The sequence below is a fragment of the Microcaecilia unicolor genome, chromosome 1 (assembly GCF_901765095.1).
Source record: "Microcaecilia unicolor chromosome 1, aMicUni1.1, whole genome shotgun sequence".
Classification (NCBI taxonomy): Eukaryota; Metazoa; Chordata; class Amphibia; order Gymnophiona; family Siphonopidae; genus Microcaecilia; species Microcaecilia unicolor.
The window spans coordinates 565,870,398-565,886,239 of record NC_044031.1 but is presented as its reverse complement, the minus strand read 5'-3'; the positions used below and the strand labels follow the sequence as shown (position 1 = coordinate 565,886,239).

At 38.9% G+C, this 15,842-nt stretch overlaps 1 protein-coding gene across 1 annotated transcript in view; it reads left to right on the top strand.

Annotated features, from left to right (window-relative positions):
• Positions 1-15,842, top strand: part of CSMD3 (CUB and Sushi multiple domains 3) — a 2,043,988-nt gene that overhangs the window by 1,934,474 nt on the left and 93,672 nt on the right. Inside the window, exon 64 of the mRNA XM_030189879.1 lies at positions 14,670-14,781. Within this exon, the coding sequence (XP_030045739.1) occupies positions 14,670-14,781 (112 nt within the window). The remainder of the gene's footprint in view (positions 1-14,669; positions 14,782-15,842) is intronic.

Below are 15,842 nucleotides of genomic sequence, written 5' to 3'. Positions count from 1 at the left end.
GGTGTGCCATATCTAGAACAGTGGATAACTGATCAGAACTAGGACAGATAGCAGAATTTATGGTTGGCACCCTACAGAGCACCCATTGAAAGCTGTATTGAACTCCGGCTTTATGAGGGTAATTTTATTGCAGATTGTCTGGATTTATAGTTTATGCAATGCTTGTTATAGACTAATCAATCAATAAGCGAGAACTGTAAGAGGAATCAAATAAACAGAAAGAAAAGAAGAGAATTGCAATCCATTTCTACAGTAAAATAGATCTCAATGTTCCCATTAAACGTAATAGTTACAATTTTCTAGTTTTTTGACATGGGGAAACAGACCTCATCAGCTTTAATGGCCCTAAAATAGGCACATTAAAAAGTCTCACAATAAGACCACAGTCATTTATTTATTTTTTTGTTTGTTACATTTGTACCCCACATTTTCCCACCTATTTGCAGGCTCAATGTGGCTTACATAATACCATGAGGCGCCTGCTGGACGTCCGTAGGGTTCTTCTACGATATTTGCAGATGCCGAACGAGGTCTGGTGCTCCAGTCACCTCTTTGTTGTGTTGTCAGGGCTTTGACAGAGTTATCCGGCGTTTAAGGCTATGATAGCTTGATGGCTTAAGGAGTCCATTATTTCTGCATACATCGTTCAAGGTCGGTCTCCACCGGAGGCGTTGAAGGCACATTCTATGTGAGCACAGGTGTTGTCGTGGGCAGAGATGGGCAACTTTTCTATTCAGGAAATCTGTCGGTCTGCTGCTTGGGTGTCCCATCTCTCATTTGTATGGCATTATAGAACTGATGTGGCAGCGCGAGACGATGTGCGGTTTGGAGCGGCGGACCTCTCTCGACACGCAATGGCTTCCCACCCAGTTTAGAGAATGCTTGGGTTTAGAGAATGCTGAGGCTAAGAAAGGAAAAATTAGGACTTACCTGATTACCTTCTTGCCTTTAGTCGCAGCAGATGAATCCAGGATCCCTCCCTATCGTGTCTGTTGTGTTTGTAGTGGTTTTTTTTAGATCTGGGTTTACAAAAAAGAAAAAAAAAGAAAGGATGGTGATCGTCCCTCCCTTGGATGTTTTGATTACTCCAGTGGAATGGGCAAGTTTAGCTGTGAGGAAGCTTTTGCATTAGTGTTTCTTCTTCTCTGTGATTTGTGATACAACATATACTGAAGGGTGAAGGAGCTGGACATCCAGAGTCACTGTCTTCTTTAAGTGTTCTCTATCTCCACCTGCCATTGATCTACAACCCCCCCCCCCCCCCCAATGCTACTATAACATATCTAATTGTCCTTCTTTATTTGTCCAGTTCTTATTTGTATATATATATATAGCCCAGCAGTAGTGCCAATTTGGCGCACTCTATCCACACATTAGCCCTCTTGCGCCTTAGTAAAAGGTCCCCTTAAAATTTCTTTTAGATTTTGGCCCCTTGAAAAGGCTAATCTTAAGTCTAGTTCTTTAAATTCTGTACAATGCACCAGTGATTTTGCAAGATATGAGTGATGTTCCTACTCCCTTGATTTAATTTCAGGTCATTTAAATTCTTCCCTGCATGAGCCCCATCCCCTTAAATCAACAGGGTTGTTCCATGTAACCTAAGGTGATGTACCTTTAGCATCAGTGCCCCCTGCTGTAAGGTGGCTTAATTGTAATATCAGTGAGGGAGTGCTTTTCACTATACCACCCACGCCCTCAAGGACCCCCTGAAATCCCCTTTTTCCTAAATACTCTAGGCAATTCATTCAACACCTGCTTCCCCCCCCCAACTGGCTGAGAACCCTTACACTCTGACTCAAACTCAGAATCTGTAAATGAAGATGATTATGAAAAATCAAAAGTCTCAGAGAATTACCTTGTTTTGGTATTACCCCTTCACCCAGCAGTGGCACTGGGGATGGGCCTGTATCACCTGAGACATCTAAAGAAGATTGAGAGAAACCTTTTTTTCAGCTGCAAAATGAAATATAAAGTGGGTTTTGTGAATGTGGTGAAAATAAAATTTCACAAGGCTACTTCTAAAGGTAGAAGTCAACTCTGAAAAGCAAATAGGAAGAATCTTGATTTCTTTTTTTTCTCGATTTTGAGTTAGCAAGAATTCTTCTCCCCATTAGTATTTGGCAGTAGCCAGGAAGGCAGATTTACCAGTTGTCTGACAGGAATGTAGGATAGTGAAATTTTAATTTCTGTAATTTAAACAGCAGGTCTATATTATTTATTAGTTAATAGTTTTTCTCAAGTTTCTAAGTTTCTGACTCTGCTTTTGTAATCTCCACATTTCTCCTTTTTAAAAATAAAATTTAGTTATATACACAGAGAAAAAGGACAATAAAGCAGCAGATGGGCCTGTTTTCCATTCATATCCTTTCTTTTTCTGTTTCCTGTCCTTGCCAAAATTTCCACAATGTGCCAAATCACAGGAACTGAGTACAGGCTGTGGCAAACCTGTGCCAGCCCAAAATTATCAGAAGTACATTTGTTGCATGAAACACATTGACAAGGGAACATTTTTCTTTGCAGAGTACTGTATATACCAGTAACTATAAGTAAATACATATATCCGCACTGGGTTTAGGGCACATGTATGGTTCTCTGGAACTTTGAAGTAAGTATGTACAGCTCAAAACATCATGTTTTGTTTACCAGTAGTTTCCTGTGACATTTCATTTTTTTTCTATATCAGGAGAAATGTCATACTCAGGGTGTCTTTTATTAAAGTTTAGCTCGAGATATCTGCAGAACAGCCCATAGAAATAAAATGGGCCCTGCTGCAGATAACTCAAGCTAAGCTTTAGTAAAAGACCCACGTGGAAGAGCGTAATCGAACGGAGCGCCCAAGTTTTCCTGAGGGCGTCCTCGCAGGATGTCCCACAAAGGGGCGGGGAAACCCCTATTATCTAAACAAGATGGGCGTCCATCTTTCGTTTTGATAATACGGTCGGGGACGCCCACATCTCAACATTTATGTCAACCATAATGGAAACCGAGGATGCCCATCTCAAAAATGACCAAATCCAACTCATTTGGTCATGGGAGGAGCCAGCATTCATAGTGCACTGGTCCCCCTGACATGCCAGGACACCAACCGGGCACCCTAGGGGGCACTGCAGTGGACTAACTGATGCACTAACTGAATGGAAAAAGCCCTTCCCTTACTGATCCCTTAGCGATTCGGAAAGGAACGGGCATGCATGAAGGAAATCACATGCAAATGAGCTGCTCGCTGTTAGCTCATTTGCACACGATTTCCTTCCTAAGGAGGGGAAGCCAGTGCAGAGCAGCCAAGTGTTATGCGTGGCAGCTCTGCGCATGCCAAAGATGGTTTCATACATGCAGCCAAGCTGCGTGTATAATAGCCATCTACAACCTTAAAAAAAATACAAGTCCAGGTGAAAACGTCCAAGTGCTCATTTCGTCCCTGCAAAATGTGGATGTTTCTGTGAGAAGAACATTCATGCCTTTGCTATACCTCTGACACCCCCTTTATTTATTCATTTGGATTTGGGATCACAAGTAGCGGCAGTGGGACTTGAACTGGCCACCGCTGGATTGGAACACTGGTGTTGTAACCACTACTTCACTCCACTTCACTCCCTTGAAATGTGGCCATCCCTGGGGGGGGGGGGGGGGGGGGGGGGGGGGGGCATTTCAGGACATCCAAAATGTTTGAAAGAAGAACGTCCACGCCTCCGCTCACACACACACACACACACACACACACCCCAGGGACCTGCATACTGCTGCGATGGACCTGAGTATGATATTTGAGGCTGGCAAAAAACAGTTTTTAAAGTTGTTTTTTTCAAGGTGGGAGGGGGTTAGTCATCACTGGGGGAGTCAGGGGAGGTCATCCTCGATTCCCTCCGGTGGTCATCTGGTCAGTTCGGGTACCTTGTTGGTCGTAACAAAAAATGGACCAAGTAAAGTCGGCCAAGTGCTTGTCAGGGACACCCTTCTTTTTTCCATTATCGGTCGAGGACGCCCATCTGTTAGGCACGTCCCAGTCCCGCCTTCGCTACACCTCCGACACCCCTCTGACACGCCTCTGGGAACTTTGGTCATCTCTGCGACGGGAAGCAATTGGGGACACCCAATATTGGCTTTCGATTATACTGATTTGGGTGACCCTGAGAGAAGGACGCCCATCTCCCGATTTGTGTCGAAAGATGGGCACCCTTCTCTTTTGAAAATAAGCCTGCTAGTGTGCACTGTTTGGAAAGAATGCTCACTCTTCAGGAAATATACATATTCTTTTCTAAGAGAGTACATTGTTTCTGAAATGTACATATTATTACCCACTAGTTCTGCATGTGTGCACTATTTTTCAGTAGCACACTTTCTGTAAAATAGTTCACACCCATGAAATGACATAAAAATGCCACTGAAAATGACAAACCTACTTTGAAAGTGGTGATCAACAAAACATGCTGAGGTAGGTGACATAAACTGTAAAGAACATTAACAAATATCAGTATCAATACCATCTCCACTGAAATGTTGGAAGACCTGTTCTTGATCTAGAATAGATGCCCTACAAGGAATGTAAGCATTAAACTCCATGACTGAGACAGCATATCCCTAGCTCTCTGAAATAGGAGTCACAAAATTTAAAAGACATACCTTCTCAAGAAACCCAATGACTATTGTATACGTACTACTAGTTATCTTGCCAACTACTGTAAAACACAGCATCAGACAACCTTGTAAATGTAATTGAATCAATGTAATCTCTAACAACTGTTGAATGTAAGCCACAATGAACTGAAACTCATTTTTGGATAATTGTGGGATACAAGTTTGCATAAATAATAAAATAAATAAATAAATAAATGTTATTGACATTTTCTGTTTATTAGAGGCTTGTTGTAAAAACAGAAATAGTCACAAAGCAAAATAATAAATAAATAAATGTTACAAGCCCTATTCGCATTTCAGACGTGTATAAACCAGAACTTAAACTTTTATCTTACATAAACATCTAAGTACCCATTTTATAAAGTTGGGAAATACATGTCTGAAACCCAAGTGTGTACAAAGGGCAAGGGGCATTGTCTGGGCATACTTTGGGTAGGACAAGGGCGTGGCATATTTATATCATTTAGTTCCCATTTTAGAAGAAGACTAGACGTTTATATCCTAAAATATCGATGTCGGGGGTTACACCTGCTACAAAGCACATTTAGGATTTGGGAAACAGCTGCTACTGAGCAGCACTCCACTGGAGTGATTGGGGGAGGGGTTTGCCCCTTTCTCAGTGTTTTTTGTCCCCCATAATCCAGACTGGTCTGGGAAGCCAGTCATTGTGACAGCATCCGGATAATAGTGGTTATGTTTCTAAGATCATAAAGATAACCGGTGATGTGCCAACACATAATTGGTTATGTACTAGCTTGAGAAATGTCAATAGTACATAAATTTATTTTTCTAAAATGGATGTTTATGCCCCACGCACCCAGTGCATAAATTCCCATATCTCTGTATTTTAGAACAAGCTATGCAGCAGCAGATTCTGCTCTAAACTGTTGCACTAACCTGTATGTCTCCAGTGAGTTTTAAGCCTGTAAACTGCCTAAATTAATTCTGAAGTGCATTTATCTACTTTGGCCAGCAGGTGGTGCATGTTTTATGTTAAAGCTGTAACAGAAAAGTGAATGCCCTCTTTTAGTTTCACTCAGTGAAGAAGTGAATCTACAGTACTGTGAGCAGTATACTTTTAAAACTTGTTGACCGGGCTCTGATTGGTCCAGGTTCTCCTTTCTTTTGAACTGTACTGGTTTTTTCCCCAGTTTCAGCCCCGGAGAAGTGAGAGAAAAAGCTCTTTGCTGAAGTCCTGTAAAAAACAGTTATATTTGATAACTGGTGAGCAACTATATATCCTAATCTCCCCAGGTATTTTTAGAAAGTAAACAAATGGATAGTTAGTGTTATAATTCATTCCTATTTCAGTTACCTGTTACTGTTTGCTGATTCCAAATTTTTTGTTCATTGTTCAATTTTTAAAGACAATAAATAATTGTTTATTGCCTCTGTCTGTCTGTACTGATAAAAAAAGTCCTGGTGAGTTGTGTGTTGGGTCTGTACGTGCTTTTTGGTAACTATGGGAGCACTGGGCGTGTTGCCCCAGTAACCTAGAGATCACAGGGGATAATTTGAGAGTGAGAGACTCACCCAGAGGTAGTTGTAACCCAGTTGGTGGGAGGAGAGTGCTAGTGTAGAACACAAGCGGCAGGTGCAGGCAGCCCTGAGCTGTGCTGGGGATAGACCCTCTAAGTGGCAGCAGAGTAACCCCAGGCTGGTGGCTAGGTGTTTTGTGACAGTCTCAATTCCTACTTCTATGACTTATCTGAAATTCCTTTCTTCCTTATCTGATCAATCAAGTATGGCTCTCGGTCACTCTGTGGATCATTGTTCGCCATGCCTTCTGATCTCTCACAGCTTCTTTCAGTTCTGCTATGTTCATTCCAGTATCTTCCTTGATAGTAGTATCTGTCACAAAATGCCTAGTCACCTGCCTGTGGTTATCCTACGGCCACTTAAAGGGTCTATCCCCAGCACAGCTCAGGTCTGCCTGCACCTGCCGCTTGTGCTCTACACTAGCACCCTTCTCCCACCGAGCCTCAGAAAAGTGATCTGTCTCTTTTTACTCCTGTGCTAAGACTGAAGCAACAGCCAGCAACAACTGCTGGGTAATTTCAAATTCCAGGCTAATCAGAGCCCAGTCAACAAGATTTCAAATACATACTGCTTCTTGCTTCCTGTTTTTGTCAAACTAAAGAAAAAACATTCAGTTCTTTCTAACAGCTTTGCAGCAAAGAACAAACACCACCTGGTGGCCAAATAGGAGAAATACACTTCAGGACATAATTAAAACAGGAAAATATCTAGTATGTTTTACAGTCTTAAAACACACTGTTTTTTCACAGTATCTAGCCAGTGACTTCTTGGGCAACCTCTTTTTCTTTTGCCACTAACCATTCCAAGCATGATGTCTTTTTCGAGGGACTTGCTTCATCATGATGTGACCAAAATAGGAGAGCTTTTGTTTTGCTATATTGGCCTCCAGCGAGATTTTTGGTTTGATGCATTCTGTCTATCCTTCCTTGCTAAGACTGGAGCAAAAGCCAGTACACTTCAAATGAAAATGAGCTCCTGGGACAATCAGAGCCCAGAACAATAACTTTTCAAAAAAATACTGCTTCTTGCTTCCTGTTTATATGCTAAAACTAAAGAAAAGAACATTCCTTTCTCTGTAACAGCTATACAGCAAAGAAACACCACCTGCTGGCCAAATAGGAGAAATACACTTCAGGACATAATGCAGGAAAATATCCAATACATTTTACAGGCTTAAAACACACTGATTCTCACAACATTGAGTAATGTCCTCACTTAAGTTTTGAGTGTAGCTTGATTTAGAATGGGTTGATTGTGGTTTTATCTTTTTATGCTCTGTTTTCTGGATGCAATTTATGAAAAAGCAAATGTAGAGGCTTGGGGTTTACCGACATCATCACATTTTAACCCTTATCTATCCAACTTTATATTCAGGCAATTGAAGGGGGGGGGGGGGGTTGTATGTTAGACTGTTCTTATTATATGCTAATAAAAAGTAGAAGACAGTGTCCATATAGACAAAGATCTAGATATATTAATGGAGTAGAACATGGAAGGCAGTTTAGGCAGATTTCTCTAGAACATGATCAAAATCATGATATTGTCCCATTTCCTGCTTTTTATATGAATGTTCGCTGTTTGAGAAATAAGGTTGATATAATCAGAGACTGGAAAGTGGAAACCCATCTGAGATGATGGGAAAGTGGAAACCCATCTGAGATGATCCTATAATGAATATATATATATATATATATATATATATATATATATATATATATATATATATATATATATATATATATATTTTTTTTTTTTTTTTTTTTTACTGAAACATGGTTGTTATTAGATGATGATCCTATAATGAATGATCTCTGTCCTCCGGGGTATATTTCTATCATTAGCTTGGCAGGGATGAAGGGGGGGGGGGTGGCATTGGGGTACTGTATAGGGATTTCTTCAATATCACTTTTGAAGAATCCTTTATCTCATCATCTCTACAGATCTTATGTTGTAAAGTCTATGATTTATCTTTAAATGGTCTCTAAATTGTATATTGTTTTATTGTCCCGCAGATAAATGGCCAGGTGCTATGGATGATTTTTATGATTTTATAGGAAAAATATTCTTACCTCATCTCATAATCTACTCATAGGTGATGTAAATTTGCACTTTGCTCAATTGGAAAATACTAATGTAATTGAGTTAAGGGCTATCCTTGATAATTTGAATTTTCAACTACTTATGTTACAACCCACTCATGAAAAGGGACATCAATTAGATTTAATAAATTATTCTCAAGGCATTCCTGGGAAAGTTCTCTATGCCGACCTGGTCACAAATTATTTGATCTGACCATTTTTTTTAGCCTCTTTTAGCATTAATTGGTGGCCCTTTTCATCAAAAAATATAAATAGGGTGTTAAGGTCTTGTGGGAGGAAAATTGATCAGACTCAATTCTGGAGTACCATTATATCTCAGATCCCTGTAGTGGAAGATCAACAGATTACTTGGCTGAATTGCTGAAACAAAAATTGTTTGGTTGCATTCAATAATAGATCTCCTGTATACGAAAAGGAAATCAAGAAACTGGGCAATAGATGGTATTCAACAGAATTAATACAATTAAAACAGGAATGCAGATTATTGGAGAGAAGATGGAGGAAGGAAAAATCAATCTTGAATAAAGTTAAATGGAGGAAGGCAATAAATACATATAAGAAGGCTGTAGTTCTTGCCAAGGAATATTATTCCACTGTAATTACTAGAGATATTTCAAATGTGAGTAAATTGTTCCAGGTAGTGAATAGTTTGATTGATACATTGGACGGTTTCATAAAGGACAAGTCCATAGACCGCTACTAAATGGACTTGGGAAAAATCCACAATTTCGGGAATAACTTGTATAAAATGTTTGTACGTTTGGGTAGCTTGCCAGGTGACCTTGACCTGGATTGGCCGCTGTCATGGACAGGATGCTGGGCTCGATGGACCTTTGGTCTTTTCCCAGTATGGCATTACTTATGTACGTATGTACATCACATATTTATGACAAACCTGGAGAATTATTACCTAGTGTCGATCAGTTGTCTGTCTATTTTAAAACAGAAGTTGAGGTTTTTTATGTCTCATTGCACAATCACAAGGTTAACAAAAGTAGATTTAACTATATTTATGCTTATGAGAATGGCTGGCCAGCTGATCGCTCTTGGTGTGGGTTCTCTGGTATATCGGAGGAAGAATTACATTTCTTGGTTATGAAGTTTGCTAGGTCACATTTTCATTTTGACAATTGTCCTACATATTTAATGAAAACAACACCAAAAATGTTTAAGGAGGCACTGCTTCACTGGATTGAAGATTCTTTTGCTTCTGATATTTTTCCAAAGGATTTCTCTGAGATTATTCTTAATCCAATATCGAAAAATCCTTTAAACCCTAAGGGCCCTGTTTACTAAGGTGTACTAGCATTTTTAGCGTGTGCTAAAAATTAGTGTGTGCTAATATATTCCTATGGGTATTTCTAGCGTTAGCGCGTGCTAATTTTTAGCATGGGCTAAAAACGCATGCCTATAGCGTGGCTTAGTAATCAGGGCCCTAAATGTGATACATCCAATTATAGGCCAGTTGATTCTATACCATATTTTGTTTAAATAATGGAAGCCTTAGTGACTAAACAGTTGGAAACTTATTTGGAACAATTTGAGTTGTTGCATATGTTCCAGTCTGGATTTTGGATTAACCATAGCACAGAAATCCTGTTGGCTACACTTATGAATCATGTTAGGTATCTATTGAGTAAGGGCCAACAGCTGGATCTTTCCAGTGCGTTCGATCTGGTTGATCATGAGTTACTCCTTGAAATCTTAGATGATTTTGGTATTATGAGTAAGGTGTTACTTGGCTTAAAGGCTTTTTGATGTATGGAACTTACTGAGTAAAGATGCAGGGATTGTTTTCAAAAGCTTTGTCTATGCCATCAGGAGTTACTCAAGGATCTCCCCTGCTGCTTGTTTTGTTTTGTTTAATATTCGTATGTCCTCTTTGTGTAAATGCTTGAAAACGGAGCGCTATCTTGTGCACGTTTATGCAGCTGATATAACGATAGTTTTTCCTATAATGACAGATATTAAGGAAGCACATAACACTATTGCTCATTGTCTTACAATTATTACTGACTGGATGGCTGCTCATTATCTTAAATTAAATAAGGGAAAACTAGGGGGTCCTTTTACCAAACTGCGGGAAAAAGGGCCCTGCACTATTGGCGGGGTACATTTTTCCCGTGTGCCAGGGCTCTTTTTTCCACAGCTGGTAAAAAACAAAAAACGAAAATGGCCACACAGTGAGCTAACTCTTACCCTGTGGCCATGCGGTGGGGAGCCCTTACTGCCATCCATTGAAGTGGCGATAAGGGCTCCCACTCTAACCCAGTGGTAACTGGGCAGTGTGCGGAGATGCCTGATTATTGCCAGGTTATTGCCAAGCAAGCCATTTCCAGGGATTTTCTTTTTCCCCTGGAAATGGCATACGCTCAGGGCGGGACTGCCTCCGGCAGCCACATTGGGCCAGCAGTATTCCCGGAAGAGCGAGTGGTAAGTCTGCATTGGGCTTACCACTGATCTGTAAAATAGCCCCTAAGGGCCCTGTTTACTAAGGTGTGCTAGCGTTTTTAGTGCACGCTAATGCTAAAGACACCCATAGGAATTTATGGGTGTCTAGCATTAGCGTGTGCTAATTTTTAGTGCACGCTAAAACCACTGACTCGCCTACAGTGCAGCTAAGTAAATAGGGCCCTAAGTTTCTCCTTTTGGGGAACAGGCATAGTTTAAATATGGATTTGCAGTTTAGCATGGATGACAATTCTTATGCCTTGGACCACTCAATTAAGATATTGGGTGTTTTGATAGATGAGACATTAACTATGGAAAATCAGGTTAATTTACTTGTAAGAAGCTCTTTTTATATGATGAGAAAATTGAGAAGTATTAGAAAATACTTATCAGAAGATCTGTTTAGGTTGGTGGTACAATCACTTATTCTCAACAAATTGGATTACTGCAATAATATATATTTGGGTTTGTCAAAGCAGATTTTTAGAAAAATCCAAACCATTCAAAATGTGGCTGACCGTTTAAATGTTTCTCTTAAAACATTTGATCATATTACTCTATTCTTTATTAGACTGTATTGGCTCCCAGTGGAAGCCAGTCTGATTTTCAAATTGAGTTGTCTGTTATATAAGACAGTTTATGTTTTATGTCCTCGTTATATGTTTTCTTTAGTATATATTCAGCTGTACATTACAACTTTCATCATTCATTTTTGTTTTCTTTCCCCAGTCCTCGGAGAATTACTTCAAATAAATTGTTTACAAACTTGTTTTCCTGTCACTCTACTATTTTGTGGCCCTTTTGTCACCTATTTTAAGATGCATGCCCAGTTACACTATCTGTAAAAAAAAATCCGAAGACATGTTTTATAAACATCTCTTAGGAAAATAACTGTAGTATAATGTATATTGTTAGTACATGATTTTTGATAGGGATAATTTTGTTTAATCATTGTTACATCCTAGATTCTTTCTTGTGTACTCTATTATCTTTGTTGTAACCTGCTTTGAAACATTTTATTGGTATTAGCAGTCTATAGCAGTCTATAGCTAACTGTTGGAAACAGGATACTAGGCTAGATGGACCATTGGTCTTGGTCTGACCTAGTATGGCTATTCTTATGTTCTAGTGGCCTAAGAGGACTCCAGAACACCTCCCTCCTCCCATACAAAAATAGTACCTGATGGTTCAAGTGGACCCCAGGCCTCCCATCCTCCTCCCCGATCCCAATAGACACCTATTGCTTGCCAGATATACTAAGCTCACTGAAAGTTTTCAGAAAAAACTAGTTTTACGAGATCTTTCTGTTCTTGTGACATGTATAAAAAGATTTATGACCTAATCAGTCTCCTCATCCAGGCAATCTGTTCTCCATTTTACTACTTTAGAGCAGTGTTTTCCAAATCGGTCCTGGAGTACCCTCTTGCCAATCAGGTTTTCAGGACATCCACTATGAATACGCATGACAGAGATTTACATATAATGGAGGCAGTGTATGCAAATCAATTTCATGCATATTCATTGTGACTATCCTGAAAACCTTACTGGCAAGGGGATATTTTGTCCTATCTTTTTGAAACAGCTATCTCCACAGAATGAGGTCTCACCAGAGTATTTTACAGGGGCATCATCACCTTCTTTTTCCTACTGGCTATTCCTTTCCAATGCACCCTAAGCATCCTTCTACCTATTGCCACCACCTTTTCTACCTGTTTGGCCACCTTAAGATCATCACATATGATCACACCCAAGTCCTGCTCCTCTTTCATAGGTAAAAGTTCTCCACCCATTGAACTGTACTTTTCCCTTGGGTTATTGCAGCCCATATGCATGACCCTGCATATTTTAGCATTAAATCTTAGCTGTCAAATTCTGGATCTTTCTTCAAGCTTTGTTAGGTCCTTCCTCATGTTATCCGCACCATCATGGGTGTCTACCTATTACAGAATTTGGTATAATTTGCAAAGAGTCAAACCTTACCAGACAGCCCTTCAATAATATCCCTTTAAAAAATGTTTAAAAGAATTGGCCAAAGTACCCAGCCTTGTGGCACATCACTAGTAACATTCCTTTCCTCAGACTGAACGACATTTACCATTACCCTATGTTGCCTTTCACACAACCAGTTCCTAACCCAGTCAGTTACTGTAGGGCCCACACTGAGGGCACTCAATTTATTTATTAGTCATCTATGTGGAACCGTGACAAAGGCTTTACTAAAATCAAAATACACCAATTGTGTGGATTACTTGAAGCTAATTATCAAAGGGTTTTTACTGAGGTCCTTTTGATCCCCAAATTTTGGAATTTTTTTTAATAAAGGGTCTATTTTACTGCATAGTTTACTTTATATGATTTTGTTTGTGTGGTTTTGGTATCCCATACCCTGCATTGCTGGAACTTTTATTAGGCTCTCCATTTTTTTCAGATGAAAATATTTGTACTTGTTGAATCACTTGTCAAGACTGGCTGATTGATGCCTTTTTGACTTGTAAGATCCCCTTGGATGAGTAGAATGTGATTTCATTTAAAAGCCTGTGTTAAGGGTTTTCCTTTAAATAATTTCTCCAAAGTTTATTATTTTTATTGTCAGTAATCTCACAGTAGCATTTTTCTATATGATCTAAAATGAACAAAACAGATTTTTAAGTGATTGGGGGTTAGGGAGGGGGAGAAGTTGGACATCTGGGGGTGGGGGAAGATGGAAGGGCAGGGAAAAGGAGATGTTTGACATGAGGATAAGGAAGGGAAATGGAGATAAAGCCTCAAACTTTAACCTAGATGTATATATGGATCAAAGCAGTTTTTTGCTTTATTTGTTATTATTTAATATTATTTGTTGCATTTGTATCCCACATTTTACCACCTCTTTGCAGGCTCAATGTGGCTTACAATACATGATGAGTAACAGAAATACATGAAAAAGTATACATTTAGTGATAACTGAAGGATTTTGGGTAGCATGATAATGATAAAACATGATAGTATATTAACAAACAAACATATTAAGAAGTATTTAAGAAATATATGAGTTGTATAAGAAAGTATACATTTAGTAGTAGTTACAGGATCTTGGATATCATGATAGTGAAAAAAACATGGTAGTGTTTTGGCAAGTAGATATAGTAGAGGCAGTTTTGGATGTGCGTATAGGAGTTTATAGTTGTTGATCATTGTTGTATGCCTTGTTAAAGAGATGAGTCTTCAGTAGCTCAAAAATCATTTATCAATTTATATACAAAATCAACGTATACACAAGCATATACAGTATGTGCAGTGGGTCATGAGAAGATATTTTTGAGAAACAATTCAATTCTTCTTTGAAAATGGTTATAAAAAATAAAGTTAATGGTCTCTCTGAGACATTTTATGTAGATATGCAATAATATTCAGGGGCCCTTTTACTAAGGTGTGCCGAAAAATGGGCTGTGCTAATGTAGGCACATGTTTTGGGCATGCACAGATCCATTTTTCAGCGCACCTGTAAAAAAGGCCTTTTTAAAATTTTTTGCCGAAAATGGACATGCGGCAAATTAAAAATTGGCGTGTGTCTATTTTGGGTCTCAGACCTTACCACCAGCCATTGACTTAGCCATAAGGTCTTATGCGTTAACAGTGTGGTAATCATCTACGCACGCAGAATGACGATTGCTGCCCGGTTTCTGCAATGTGCCAGAAAATAAAAATTATTTTTTGGTGCGTGTAGTGGATGTGCATCAAAAAATTAAATTACTGCAAGAGCCACATGGTAGCCAGGCAATAACTGTAAATTGTCATGTGTTGGACACACGTGCCTACGCAGCTTAGTAAAAGGGCCCCTTAATTTATCAATCATGTAATAGTTTTTGTCATTTTCTCTACCTATGCCTAAAAAGAAGTACTAAAATTCAGCTGAATTTCTATTAGCTTATTAAAACACTCTTTCTTTTTCTACATTGTTCATAGGTGGGAAGTATTATTCAGTTTCACTGCAATAAAGGATACCTCCTCCAAGGATCGACAACTCGGGCTTGCCTTTCAGATCTGACATGGAGTGGAGTTCAGTCAGAATGCATACGTAAGTGATACAGAAAATACATCCCACATGCACTAACCATTTTTCTTAGATTTCATTTTAGGATATCTTCTCTTTCTGTAAATTGTTCATTTGTAATGAATCCTGAGAGTGGGTTTTCACTTCTCTGTGCTTTGTGACAACACAACTTCTTGTACAGAAGAAAATATGACACGATGATGGTTAAGTTATCTTTAACTTACACTATGCAAAATATAAAGAGATAATATAGTTTATACTGTTGAAAAGCATCAAAACAATCTATGATTTTTTTATCCTTATTTTGTGATAACCAAACACTACAGTAATAGCAGCATACATAAATTTGATGTCTGGAAGCAACTGGATACACTGTCTGACATATTCCTGCTAGAACATCAGGACATCTGAAATTACAGATAATTTGCAGCATGGCTATGTGAACCATGCATGATAAACATTGTAAGAGGTCAAATGAAACATCCTTCAGAATGAGAGCTTAATGAGCATCTGCCAGCAGAACTAATGCAGCACTTACCTTCTATTTTTATTATTTTAAAAAGAATAAATATAATGAATCTAAGGGATAAGTTGATGTTGCTTAAACACTATGGTCAATATTTATTTATTGCATTTGTACGCCACATTATCCCACCTTTTTGCAGGCTCAATGTGGCTTACAGGGTGTTAATTTGGTATGATCATTACATAGTATTAGATACAGTCAGTAATAAATTGGAAGGAAAAGAGGAATTAATTAGAAGGTAATGGGTAAGGTCGTGTCGAAGTGTTTATAGCGTTTGGGTGATGTATGGAGTAGTATGATTCATCAAGGATTGTTTTTGTAGGCTATGTTGAAGAGAAATGTCTTCAAAGATTTGTAGTTTGATTCATCAAGGATTATTTTTGTAGGCTTTGTTGAAGAGAAATGTCTTCAAAGATTTGCGAAAGTTGGTTAAGTTGTCCGTGGTTTTCAGGGTCTTGGGTAGTGCGTTCCATAGCTGTGTGCTTTTGTACGCAAAGGTAGTAGCGTATGCCTGTTTGTATTTGGTTCCTTTACAGCTGGGGTAGTTCAAGTTGAGGAA